The sequence below is a fragment of the Acanthisitta chloris genome, unplaced genomic scaffold (assembly GCF_000695815.1).
Source record: "Acanthisitta chloris isolate BGI_N310 unplaced genomic scaffold, ASM69581v1 scaffold18501, whole genome shotgun sequence".
NCBI classification, from domain to species: domain Eukaryota; kingdom Metazoa; phylum Chordata; class Aves; order Passeriformes; family Acanthisittidae; genus Acanthisitta; species Acanthisitta chloris.
The window spans coordinates 1-13,057 of NW_008656685.1; the positions used below are offsets into that span (position 1 = coordinate 1).

At 47.3% G+C, this 13,057-nt stretch overlaps 1 protein-coding gene across 1 annotated transcript in view; it reads left to right on the forward strand.

The window, feature by feature from the left end:
- Positions 1-4: 4 nt before the first annotated feature.
- Positions 5-13,057, forward strand: part of AFF4 (AF4/FMR2 family, member 4) — a gene marked incomplete at its 5' end in the record, with an annotated part of 24,979 nt that continues 11,926 nt past the window's right edge. The window contains 11 exon segments of the mRNA XM_009084434.1: positions 5-340; positions 1,571-1,615; positions 2,508-2,594; positions 7,519-7,555; positions 8,858-8,906; positions 10,109-10,129; positions 10,674-10,728; positions 11,729-11,766; positions 12,125-12,287; positions 12,769-13,055; position 13,057. The exon segment at position 13,057 is cut by the window's right edge and continues 627 nt beyond it. Of these exon segments, the coding sequence (XP_009082682.1) occupies positions 5-340; positions 1,571-1,615; positions 2,508-2,594; positions 7,519-7,555; positions 8,858-8,906; positions 10,109-10,129; positions 10,674-10,728; positions 11,729-11,766; positions 12,125-12,287; positions 12,769-13,055; position 13,057 (1,119 nt within the window).

Consider the following 13,057-nt stretch of genomic DNA (forward strand, 5'->3'; position numbering starts at 1 on the left):
CGCCAGGGCCCACGGCGCCGACCACCACGGCAAGGAGCACTCGCGCTCCAAGTCACCGCGCGACCCTGACGCCAGCTGGGACTCGCCCTCGCGGGTGCCCTCGTTCTCCAGCGGGCAGCACCCCGCCCAGGCCTTCCCGCCCTCGCTCATGTCCAAGTCCAGTTCGATGTTACAGAAACCCACGGCCTACGTGCGGCCGATGGACGGGCAGGAATCCATGGAACCAAAGCTATCCTCGGAACACTACGGCGCTCAGACCCACGGCGGCGGCGTCAACGAGCTCAAGCCCAGCAGCAAAGCACACCTGACCAAGCTGAAAATTCCTTCCCAACCGCTGGATGTAAGTTGGTGGCTGTTTCCTGGCTGCTCTAGTGTAGATCCGTTTGGGCTGGGATTTTCCAGCTGCTGCAAAGTCCCGATCTGCCTGACCAAAAGGGAGTTGTGAGTAAACAAGGTGTTTTTCTTACCCAAAGCACCTCAGCCATCAGCTGGGAGGGCTGTGTTTTTCCCATGGGGAACATGCAAAAGTTATTGTTCTGTTCTTCTGCTTCTTCCATGTGGATACTGGGATTTTTATTGAATAAAAGCTGATATGTTCAGGAAGGGTCAGACAGCCCAGAGAGGCTAATTTCACGGAGAGTTTCTGCAGTGAAATGGTAGCATAGTCACAGATACTTTGGCAAGTTGGATGCACATGTTGTTGTTACCAGGAGCAGAGTTAACTTAGACTTGTTGATACAATCTGCTTCTGTCAGATTTTCTTTTGAAGTGTGTAGCAATTACTAGGTGTGATTATTATACCTTCACCTGGGGAAAAGCAGCTCACCCTAAATACACCAGATTGCACAGGGTTCTGGGCTTGTGTCAGTTATGATGGATGTGAAATGCTATTGGGCTAACAACTTCTAGGAGTTTGGTGATTCTTGGCTCATTAAGGCCCAGACTGACTCCAGCTCACTCAGGAGCACAGTGCCTTCCCTAGCCACAGGTCTCACTGCACCTCCTAGTCAACTGCTAGAGAAAAGCCTTTCCTGGGCTTTCAACCAACAGCAAAATAAGATCCAGGACACGGGTAAGGAAATTGGGAACTAATTCTTTGTGAAGAGTTTACATCTCGATGCTGGTGCAGTGAATCCTGTAGCAGAAAGTTCATCGTTTGGTCATTTTTTGGTGTTTCTGCAATGTGTTTTACTGGGGGGTGTGGTTTGCCATTCCTGTGCATCCATGGTCCTGCACTGCAGGTATTATCCCATGGCTTCCTCCAGGAGGTGATTGGAAGCTGTGATTCTTTCCCCTCTCTCTGCAAGGTTTGGGTGCCTGTGATCACTCTGTCACGTGAGGAGTAAGAGATTGTTGTCACAGTTATGTATTGGCTTTTCATAACTGGATGTGACTCATGCCATAAAAACATGGATCTATCTGATATGAATATTGATGAAAAGAATTAAGGGCTGTTTGTATCTATGCAGAGTCCATATGAATCATGATAGGGGATGAAGTTTGGTTTTAACTGTTTCTATGCCTGGAAAATTTGCTTTAGGAGGTGTTAATGTGGAGCTTTGCTTTGCAGGCGTCGGCGTCGGGCGAGGTGAGCTGTGTGGATGAAATTCTCAAAGTAAGTGCTCTGGGCCCTTGTTCATGACTTAGGTATTGACAACAGACACTGCTGGGGAGGGGGAAGGACTCTGAAGTGTTAATGCCTTTCAGGCTGCAGGTGGTCACAGGAGAGCTCTTCAGTTACTCCCAGCTCAGGTGGGCTGGGCAGAGCTCACTGGGGGTCCTGGGGCTCCTCACTGAGGTCCTGCTCTCCCAGGACACCTCCCTGGTGACCAGAGCTACCCACGTCTTCCACCACAACAAAGCTCTTGATTCTGGTGGCTTTTGAGATTACAGTGAGTGTTTTGCTACCCTGTGGCAGAACTTTCCCTCTCTCCCACCTGAGGGATCTTCCTGAGTCCTTTTCCTGCTCAGGTGATCTCTGATGCTGTGTCTGCTCTCACAAAAGCATCAGCAGATGCCCTGTGAGTGTTTCCATGGCTTAGCATTTCCTCTGACCTTCAGCTCTCCGTGGTCCTTGGAGATGCTCTGAGAGGATACAAGACACTTTCTCTCCAGCTTCAGCCATTTGATTTCCCTTTTCCCTCAAACTCCATAGGTTTCCCTCCCTTAGGATTATTCCTTCCACCCCATGTGCTCTCCACGGTCTGAAAGGATCAGGCTCTGACTTCCACTGCAGTTTATATTCAGGCCAACCAAGTTTATTGATCTATGCCTTTCTGCTTGTTGTTGTGTCTTAACTCTCTGTTGTCATGGATTACACTGTAAAGTTCAGGTTTACATGGAAAATCTTTGTTGCACATTTGGGACATCGATTTGACTCTAAAGCTTAGTGAAGTGTGGACAGTGAACTGACACTGAGGGACAAGGTTAGCACTCAAATCCAGGCTGTAACTGGAAATCCTTGCTGGAATTTTGCTAACAGCTTTTCTGTTTCTTTGTGGTTGCAGGAGATGACCCATTCCTGGCCTCCTCCTCTGACTGCTATCCATACACCCTGCAAAACTGAACCCTCCAAATTTCCCTTCCCAACTAAGGTCAGTGCTGCAGTCAAATGCTGGAGGAACTCCTGGGTTCAATTCTGTGTCGTTTGGGTTTGGCTCAGTGCTTTGTACCTCGTTATTTTGCTTCACAGCATCTTTCAGCAGTGCCTCATGTCGTTGGTTTTCCTCTGCTCTGCACACAGAGCAGTCTGCAGAGTTGTCTATAACACAGCTTTCCTTTCTAATTTTTGTTCCATAACTCCAAACCTTCAGACTTCTGAAGCCTGAAAATGCCTTTGAGCCTTTTTGCCTCTTAGGGAAATGCTTTGCACCATTTGATGTAGAACCAAGTGAGTTTCCTTCCATGCAGCAAAGGAACAGACTCTGCCTGGGAAATGCTGAGAAGTTTAAATGTGCTTTTCTGCATAAAATGAATTTTCCTCTGAATATCCAAGTCCATTAATAGTTGTATAACATTTTACATTTTCGGTTTTTTAAAAAAAAAGGTGTTTTGCTAAAGAAATGTTTGGATCACTTTCCAAAAGATCCTCTTCCAACCTCCCTTGAGCTGAGTAACTCCAGAGGGATTTGTGCTATTAGTTCTAGAGAAATCTGCCTCTTTGCTGCAGCTGACAGACAGGGCAGGTTTCCAGAAGACCTGCTGGAGCTGACACCTGAGGAAGGAGCTCTGTCCCTCCCCTGAGGCTGGACATGGCAGCCCCAGCTGGGGTTTGGGGCACCCTGGGGTGGTTTGTCCTGCAGCACAGCTCTGGGGACCCTGGAAGGCCACGGGCAGGGAGATAGCTGTGCAGCTCAGCCTGGTGAGCTGACTCATCCAGGAATTCAGGGCTTGTTTCCTGCATCTGCTGATTACCAGTAAAAGATTCAACTCAACAATGTAATTTTTCTCCAGACTCAACATATCTCTGCAGTGAATTGGGGTGCTCCACCCCTCACTTGGCACAGCTTCAGAGGGAAGGAATTGCAGTGTTTGTCTGCTAAAAGTTACCTTTCTAATAGCCAAGACTGTGCTTTTTCTGTCCAAACTGCTGCTCCAGAGCACTTAGTGCTCTGTTTCCTGTTTGATCCCAATTGTTCCCCAAAACACAACAGTTCAGTGAAGTATTTTGAGAAGACTTTCTCACTGAGGTCTCTGATGTGATCTCAGTCCATTGCCCTGTGTAAACACTTTGACATCACCTCCTTTTGGCCAAAGGTTGGGAATGCACATCCCCAAAGCTCCCTCAGTAGGTAGGAGTTTGGTAGGAGTTGAGGTTCTCATCCTGGCTGGACATGGCAGAGCCAAGGGCTGTCCTGCTGTCTCCACCCTCTGCATGGCATGTTCCTGTCTCTCTGCATTTTGCTTCTCTCCAGGGAGCTGAAAATACAGAATTGATTACACAGTTCTCAGCTTTACTTTGGAAGGAATACCTAGAAATAAATCCTGTTGTCTATTTTCTTAACATCAGATCAATATCAATCCTGAATATATTACTTTTAGAGTTTATTTGCTGTGTTATGTCAAACTCTCAGCCTGGAAATGGTTTGTACCTTTTATTACGAAGAAAGAAATTCCACACCTTTCCTCGTCAACAAAGGTCCTTATTCCACTGCTTGGAATTCCTGAGCCTTCGGGGAGATGTTTTCCCTTTGCACATTTGGAGCACACTTGGGGTTGCTGGACCTGCTTGTTTCTGCCTTTCCCTGGCACTGGGGTGGGTTTGGGAAGGGAGAAGGTGTGCAGAAATCCTCGTGTCTGTCACAGAGAGACTCAGTGAGGCTGCAGAGCTGTGTGTGTGTCTGGAGACACAAGGTGCATCGTGGGCCTTCTTGAACCTCCCAACCTGATTGTGTCTCTTCACCCAGTTTGCAAAAAATTCCATTTATGGCTGCTCTGAGTCCTTTGACTCTTTGCCAACTTTTTATTTCGTGGCCATGGAACTCTGTCAAGTTCTCCCTCTGCATCCAAAGCCTGTAATTTCCTCTGCCTTCTCCCCTCTGTCATTCTTGGCAGCAGCAGCTCTGCAGGATTCCAGGGAGTTAGCGAGCCATGGGCTTGTGCAGCCTGGGCCCAGAGCAGAGTGCAGAAAGAAAACACAGCAGTGCTTTGCTTTAACCCAGCAGCTCTGCTGAGGGAAAGCTCCTACTCCTTCCCACTGTGCCCTAGCTGTGTGCAGTGTGTTTCACAGCATTCCTCCTGTGTGCAGAGCTTGGGGTGTTTTTCCTGCTCACACAAAATTAAGCTCCTTTTGGTGCACTTGATTGTGTTTGTCAAACTGCTGGGACAGGATCACTTCTCCCTGTGTGTGGAGAGTGAGTAACTCCAAGGAGCACAAAGTCCTGACTGGGGCCTCTCTGATTGCTATAAATATATCCAATAGTTACCAAGAAGTCTTTGAATCAGAAAATAAAACTTCATGAAAATAGGTCAGGGAAAGTTTTATGGATGCTATGAAAAAAATGTAGATTCCTGAGCCTTGATAAAAAATGTTCTCCCGTGACCTAACACTCCATAACTCTATCCAGGGGCTCACAGTCAAAAACTCCAAAAACACTGGCATGTTTATAAAGCAGATTAAGGCCCAGCTGTTGGTTAGAGGGGAAGCTTTGTGTTTCACAGCCCCACGGGGGTTGGCAGTGCTGGGCCTGGGGGGCTTGAGGCATCTCTGAGGAGGTCGTGGTGTCTCCAGGTTCCTTCAGCACCTGCTCCAGAGTGACCAGGGGCAGTGGTTGAATCCTTGATCTGCTGTGACACAAAGCTCCTCCTGAGAACCACCAGTGAGGTCTGAGCTGGCAGATGCAGGTGATGGTCCTGCTCAGCACAACCAGGCTGGCAGCCTGCAGTGCCACTCCAGCCCCTCACTCCGTCCTGCCCAGCTGGAAACTGTTCCCTCTCCTCCTTTTTCTGCAGTAACTTTTGTTTCCTGCTCAAGTGTCTTCCCTGTGTAACCTCAGCAGTTGTACTTTGGTTCAAAGGGTTTCCTTCCTCTCAGTTGTTTTGGATTTCTTTCTGAACAGACCTTTAGAAGCTGCTGCTGTAAATAACTGTGGAGTTGAAAGCTTTTTAAAAAAAAATCTCTGAGTTTCTAAAGGAATATGTATTCAGTAGATGGCAAAGGAGTTGGAAAAAGTTGCACATGTTGCCACAGCAGCTCGTTAAAGTGCCCTCAGCTGAAAGCCTGTGCTGTGCCTCAGAGTGAGGCACTGGGCAGCTCAGGGTCTGAGCTCCTGTGCCCTCCTGGGCTCTCCAGTGTGCTGCTCCCTGACTCTGGTCACTGCTGCTCTTCTGACTTGGTTTATCAGCTTGTCTGAGCTGCCAGAGGCAAAAGGCAGCGAGGGAATCACACCTACATTCCTCCTGCCCTTGTAAAAGATAAGCCCTAGGTTTTGTTCTGAGGGAAGTGTAGCTTTTGGTTTCTGTTGAAGTCACAAGGCTTCTCTCCATCTTCACTTTGCTCTCTAAACACAGGTTAACTTTATTTCTCTCCCTTCCTTCCTTTCTTTCAATGAGTAAAGATCAGAGGCATTTTAAACACCTTCTGAGGAAAGTTCCTTATCAAGTTCCCCACCCACAAAATACTTTTCAATGCGTTATTGCAACTGCTTCCACTTCTGGAATACAAAGTGAAGGGGAACTGAAAACACCTCAAGTGTGTAGAGCTTTTGTGTGTTTAAAAAACTGAATTGCCCTATAAGCACTGCCTGGCACTGGCCTGGCTGTGTGGGAAAACTGGTTCCCTGGTGTGCCAGGGGAAATGGAACTCACTGCTGAGCTGCAGTTCTGGTTTGCCATTGTCAAAGGGTTTCAGTAACGTGAGTGGAGCCAAACGTTGTCAGTCTGTGTTCCTGGGGACAGCAGTTGTCCTCGTTTTGAAACGAGGTCAGGAGGATCCTTTAAAAAGCCACTCCAGGCTGGAAGTGAGTCCTCAGCAGCTCAGTGCCTCTGTGTGTTTGTTTGTTTAAACAGTATTTATGGTTTCAAATAAATTTGTAATCCCAGTGCATTGGGAGTCAGAACTGGGGATTCTGGAATGGGGACACTGAAGATAAAAGTGCTAAAATTTGCAAGGCTTCATCTCTCACAGATAGTTTTATGGGATATTAGGGAGAAATTCCTCCCTGTGAGGTGCTGAGGCACTGGCACAGGTTGCCCAGAGCAGCTGTGGCTGCTCCATCCCTGGGAGTGTTCCAGGCCAGGTTGGATGGGGCTGGGAGCACCCTGGGCTGGTGGGAGGTGACCCTGCCCATGGCCCAGGGTAAAATGAGATGAGCTTTTAGACCCTTCCAACCCAAACCAGTCTGTGAATATATAATATCCTTGCTTTTTGGCTTTTTTACAAGAATTGTCTGATTTCATGGAGCTCTGGCTGTCCCAGGGTGGAATGCTGTGTTGGCCACCCAGGCCTGGCTGGATGTGCCACGTGGAGCCCTTGGTCTGCTGGGCAGAGCTGGTCACAGTTTAAACCTCCTGCTGTCCCTTGGGCTCCTTTGCAGCTGAGATCTATGATCTGCTGACAGGTTGTTCTGTCCCTGTTGCTCATCCCCATGGTGCTGTGTGTGCCTGGAAAGGAAAAATGAGGAGAAAAGAGCTGGAAGGGGAATACATAAAACAAGCAGCAAAGTTTGTCTGTGTATGAGGAAGATAAACAAAGAGACTGAACATTTCCTCTCCACACTAAACACACAGGGAGATGGGATTTGGGGAAGTTCTGCAGGGATTTGGGAGTTTCAGCTGCAGTGGAGCACAGCTGCATGGGGCCCTGAGCTAGTGGGTGAGCTGGGCTGGGGAAGGGGAGTGTGGGTCATTCCTCACCTGGGCTGCCCTGCCCTGTCAGTCCCTCTTCCTGGTGGAGTTTCCCCTTTCCAGAGCTCAGGGGCCATCCTTTCAGTAGAAGGAATATCTCATTGCAGCCTGGTTCGTAGTGTGTTAAAATTCCCCATGGAAAAAAACCTCACTTGTGATCTTTTATTCCCCCAGGAGTCCCAGCAGTCCAGTTTTGGCACTGGAGAACAGAGTGAGTACATTAAACTTCCTGGAATATGTTTTTGTTGACATTCAGTATTCTTAGCATCTCCAAAGATGTCGTGTTTTTTAGGGAATGAGGTTTTCCAGACTGGGCATTGGATGGAGTTTGAGCTCAGATTTTCTCTACTTTCTCAAGTTTCAAGCTGTAAAAGAATTGCTTGATTTTTCTTTTGCATTTCTTGTTGAGCTCTAAAGAATTATCTCTGAGTTCCCAGGTTGTGTCTTCTAGAAAAAACAGGTATTTCTAATTGGTTATATTTTCTAATTCTGTAAAGAAATGCCTTGATTTCATTGCAAACAGCTGAGTACCAAAACATCCCAACTCCCTCCTGGGGACGTGTCAGAAACCCAAACTATAACCCCAATATTGCTTTTGCTTTCTGCAGAAAATGCACATTGCAGTTTCACTGCTCATTTTCACTTTGACATTTTCAAATCAAGAGAGAGAACTGGTGAAGAACTCACATACTATGCTCAGTAATATCTTGCAATTTTATTCAGATTTTAGACCAAAGAAACTTTTAGTTCCCTTTTAACTGTGACAGTGTTTTGCATCTTACTGAAATTAGCAATTGTCACAGGTAACATACCAAGTGTAATTGAGTTAGATTTGTGCTGTTACCATCCCAAAGTCTTCCCACTCCCTCCTGAAGTGATTAAACAGCTTAAACAGTAAAAGAAGAATGGTTTATTCTTAGATATTCACAAGCAGCTTAATCTAAACACCTGATACAGTGAGGAATTAAGGAAACAAATTAGAGCTTAAGTCCATAAAGCTAAACCATAGGCTCCAGTTATAGGAGCAGCTGATCCTTAGATGTGTGAAGGTTAATTAAACCAGAGCCAGTTTTCTGGAGAGCTTTTAGCAGCCTCAGGTCTTGTTTCTGTTGGGCTGCACTTGCCAGAATTATAGAAAAGGGAAGAGAAACCAGCCCAGGCTGAACAGCAGATTGTGTCAATGTCTTGCTGTTGTCAGAGTTGGATTTTGGGCTGTGGAGGTGGTTGTCCCCTCCAAAGCAAAACAGTTGTTCACACCATGAATAACAAATTAGACAGAAATTATTTCAGTGATTTTCCACATTTTCTTGGTCAAATTATTTGCTGCCTTTAGTATTTTGTCTCTGCATTCACTCACTCCTTCAGCCTGTGGGAGGTTGTACCCTGTGTCACCCAGGGACTGCTCTCCCCTGTCCCCTCAGCTGTTCCCCCTGTGGCCTTGGGGCTCCTTTGGAGTGACTGACTTTGCTGCCTGAGTTTTCAACTGTGCATTTCTTCTCTCTCTCTCTCTCAGAGCGATACAATCCTTCATCCAAAGCGTCCAATGGTCACCAATCCAAATCGTAAGTGCCTGGGGAGAAAACACTTCTCAACAAGAGTCAAACTTAGAGGTGTGGGAAGCAGCTGTTCATAGGATGTGCCAGTGGTTGCCCAGGCACTGCATCCTCCTCCTCCCTGGGTGGCAGAGGGAGGGGATCACCTTTCAGCAGCTCTTTGCTGGAAGAGTACACCCAGCATTGCTCACTGGTGAGAGTAGCAAATCCCCTGTGCTGCCTGGCTGCTGCCCTCCCTGTCAGGAGAGCTGTGCAGGGCTTTGGACCTTGGAGTTGGCTTGGGAAGCAGAAAGGCATCAGCTTGTGAGAGTGGACAGGACTTAGCAAACGTGTGGTGCCGAGCTGGAAGCAGCTTGTAGCAGGGGCACAGGTACAGGGTGAGGGAAGGTTTTGTGTTGGAAAGACACAAAACTGTGTCTGGGATCTCATGAAGTTTGTTCTGCTCAGTCTCTGCACTGACTGACAAACATTTCTGTTGGATACACACACAGACCCAAGAGCTGGAAGGAAAAAGCCAAAGCCACTGGAATATCCTCAATGGCTGCACTCCACCTTTCTCATACCTGAAAATCACTTAAATGCTGTTAAAAGATATTTTCACAGACATATTTCTTTGGAAACAAAGTACTGACTGTATGTTGTTAATGATGTTCATGGTGTTTAACCTGCAATGTAAGTTGTTGCAGAATCTTAAAGCTTGCTCTGTTCCTGTTTGTTGGGCTGCAGTTTGTGTTTCTGCCACGGAACTTGCAAAGCACATGACTATGGGGCAGAAAGAACAGAAAGAAACCCCTCAATTAATAGACACAGTCAGTTTCCCAAAAACATGTAGTTTGAGAAGACTCTTGTGTGCAGCCAGTTCTGCATGAGGTGGAAGTAGAAGTCATAGCAATAGAAGGAGCTGTGCTGGTTCCAGGGCTGGGAATGTGGAAGCCTTGGGCTGTGCTGAGCTGGGATGCACAGGAAGAAAGTTGAGATGGTGCTTACTGTGACAAAACAGTTTTAAATAACTTTTTTAAAGTGATTGTAATCTGGGCAAAACAACTTGCCAAAGGAGGTAGGTGCACATTGTATGCAAGGACAGCAGTGACAGAGCTGTGAGGAATGGGATCCTAGAGGCTGTTGTTCCTCTGCAGATCACCAGTAGGAAATCTCTGCTGAGCAACTCACAGGTGTTAGACTTCTAATCCTTACTCCTTTTCCTTCTGCAGATGTGAATCGAACCAGACAGAGTAAGATGCTTTATTTTCTCTACCCAAACATGTTTCGGCATAGTCACAAAGCCCCTGTGCCCTGCTGTGTGTTTGCACTGTGCCCATGTGTTCTCAGCCCTGTGAAGTAGTGTGTGTGGATGGTTACATGAGCAATTATGGCTCTGAATAATAGTACTCATTAGTGGTGGCTGGGGACAGTTGCTCTGCTGCCACGAGGCAGGAAGCAGCCCCTGGTGTTGGCTTTAAACCAGTGTTCTTGGCTGTTGTGTGTGAGGAGCTGAACACACACAAGTTACCTCCTCCCCCATCAGTAAATTGTGTCACACTTCCTTTCGAAGTTTAACAGAATGGGCTAAGCAGTCCAAGCACCTGAGTCCTTATTCTTCTCTGAAGAATGACTCAGCTCAGCATCCTCCCCACGAGGAGTGTGAGTGGTACCTGGTGGCTCTTGCCCACACAGCCTCCTCTAGTGCAAACAGTGGCATGTTGAAATCTAGAAGAATGCTTTGAAAGTCATTAAAGCACCTGGAAAAACTTGTCTCACTTTCTCCCTTTTACTTAGTATGTTGAAAGATGACTTAAAACTTAGCAGTAGCGAAGACAGCGATGGAGAGCAGGTATGTCCCTCACCTCGGAGCTCGGTCCCTCAGCCAGCTGGGCTGCTCAGCAGGACACTGCTGCTGAGGAAACAAAGCCCTGCTGGAATGTTCTCAGCCAGACCTCAGGTATTCCTAAATGGAATCTTGGGGCAAAACGATGTTTAGTGAAAACAGTCTGGTTTCAGCTGGAGAATCCTGGTCTGCTCCTTTCCCAGGGGCTTTCTCAGAATATCACATGGCAGTGGTGTACCTTAAAATGTGTTAATTGCTTATTATCATAGAATTTAAGGGTTGGAATGGACCTTACAGATCATCTAGTCCCAACCCTCCCTGCCATGGACACTTCCTCACTAGACCAGGAGCATTGTCCAAAGGCAGAGCCCCTTCTGCCCTTCAGCTGAAGAGCAGGTGGTGTGCACATCCCACAGCCTGGGGCTGTGTCTGGGTGCCAGGGGCTGCTCTGGCTGTCCCTGGCAGTGCAGCACCACCTTGATTTTATCAAAGAGCTCCTTTTTCCTCTTTGTCAGTGTTGACTTTGTGCAGCTTCTGCCAGAAATGGCACTTACCTGCCAAGTTAAAATCCCTGCAGGTCTGTGCTGCCCAGCAGTAACCCACACTGCTCTGGAGTTTCCTTTATTCCTGCTCCCAGCTCTATACTTGATTTTCTCCATGTGGAGAATTTGGAGATTAATACCTGTGGTTGGTTAACTCCTCAGCAATATCACTGTGAAATGCTGAATCATCTCATCCAAAAAGATGGAAATGTGATGTTAATGAATCGTAGGCACAGGAACTCTTAGAGCTGTAGTCAGAATACAGAGATTTGTGCTAAAAGCTCAGAGAAAATAACCCTTTGTCTAAGGAAAATGCAGATAAATTTAAACTGCTTCAAGTGCTGAATGAACATGCTGTTGAGTTTAAAAAAATTAAAGGTCCTAAATTGATGTTTTGCAACTTAATTGTACATACAAACCTAAAATAACTTCTGGAAGCTTCATGCCCTTTTTCTTAATTGCAGGACTGCGATAAGACAGTGCCAAGGAGCACACCTGGAAGGTAGGAATTCCTGGGGGATTGTGGCAGGGCAGGGAGAGCTGGGCAGGTTCAGCCCAGTCAGTGTTCATGGCTTGATCTCCCTGCCAAGTTCACGTTTGTCCTTTGTCTTGTGTTAAAGCAAAAGGTGATTAGAATTTATCAGTGATTAAGCAATGCATGTCCTGCAAATTGCACTGACCAGTGTGGGAAGGGGAAAACCAAAGGGGGTTATTTGTTTCCAGGCTGAACCGTGTCCAGTTACAGCAAAATTTCTAGTGAGTGTTAATTAAAACGTTACATGTTGTAACTCCTGATGAAAGGATTTCTGGGATATATTTGTGCCTTGGATGATGTTTGTCTTTGCCCATTTGTCTTTCAGTCACTCTGAGCCTTCACAGCATAACAGTGAGGGAGCAGATAACTCGAGGGATGACTCGAGCAGCCACAGTGGCTCTGAGAGCAGCTCTGGCTCCGACTCGGAGAGCGAAAGCAGCTCCAGCGACAGCGAAGCCAACGAACCGTCGCAGAGTGCGTCCCCCGAGGTGGGTCTGAGGTGCCCCTGGGCTCTGCTTGCTGCCCTGGCTCCAGTCCCGAGCTCTGAGAGCAGAGAGGGGTCATAAATCCTCCAAGTGTTGAAAGAAACAGACTGAGCAAAGAGCCCTGTCCAGCGTGGGCTCGTTTCGGGCTGCTCTGTGCTGCTGCTGCAGTTCCTGCAGTTGGATGTGACAGTTCTTTGTCCAAACACACTCTGTGATTTGAATTTGAGGTGGTTTGTAGTTGCCTATTGGGGATCAGAAGTTAGATATGACAACATGCACTGAAAACTGCATCGCCAAGTCTTGCCTGTTGGCAGCAGCTGCTCTGGGTGAAGGGAAAATGGAGATTTGTGCCTATATTTCATGTTACTTAGCTCAGGTTTTTGGTGTGCCTCTTTGTCATGCAGCACCACACAGCTGTCCCATGGCAAAGATGGAAGAAGTGTGCAATATTCCCTCTAACTCTGTTCTTTAATCCCTTTTTCAGCCAGAGCCACCACCCACAAACAAGTGGCAGTTGGACAACTGGCTGAACAAAGTCAATTCCCACAAAGTGTCACCAGCTTCTTCCGTGGACAGCAATATCCCATCCTCCCAAGGCTACAAGAAGGAGGGACGGGATCAGGGAGCAGGGAGTGGGTACACTGATCAGGCTGGATCCAAGGATTCCATCTCCTCTACCCCAGGGAGAGATTCCAAACCCACCCAGAAGGGCTCGGAGAGCAGTCGTGGCAGGCAGAAATCACCTGCCCAGAGCGACAGCTCGACACAGAGAA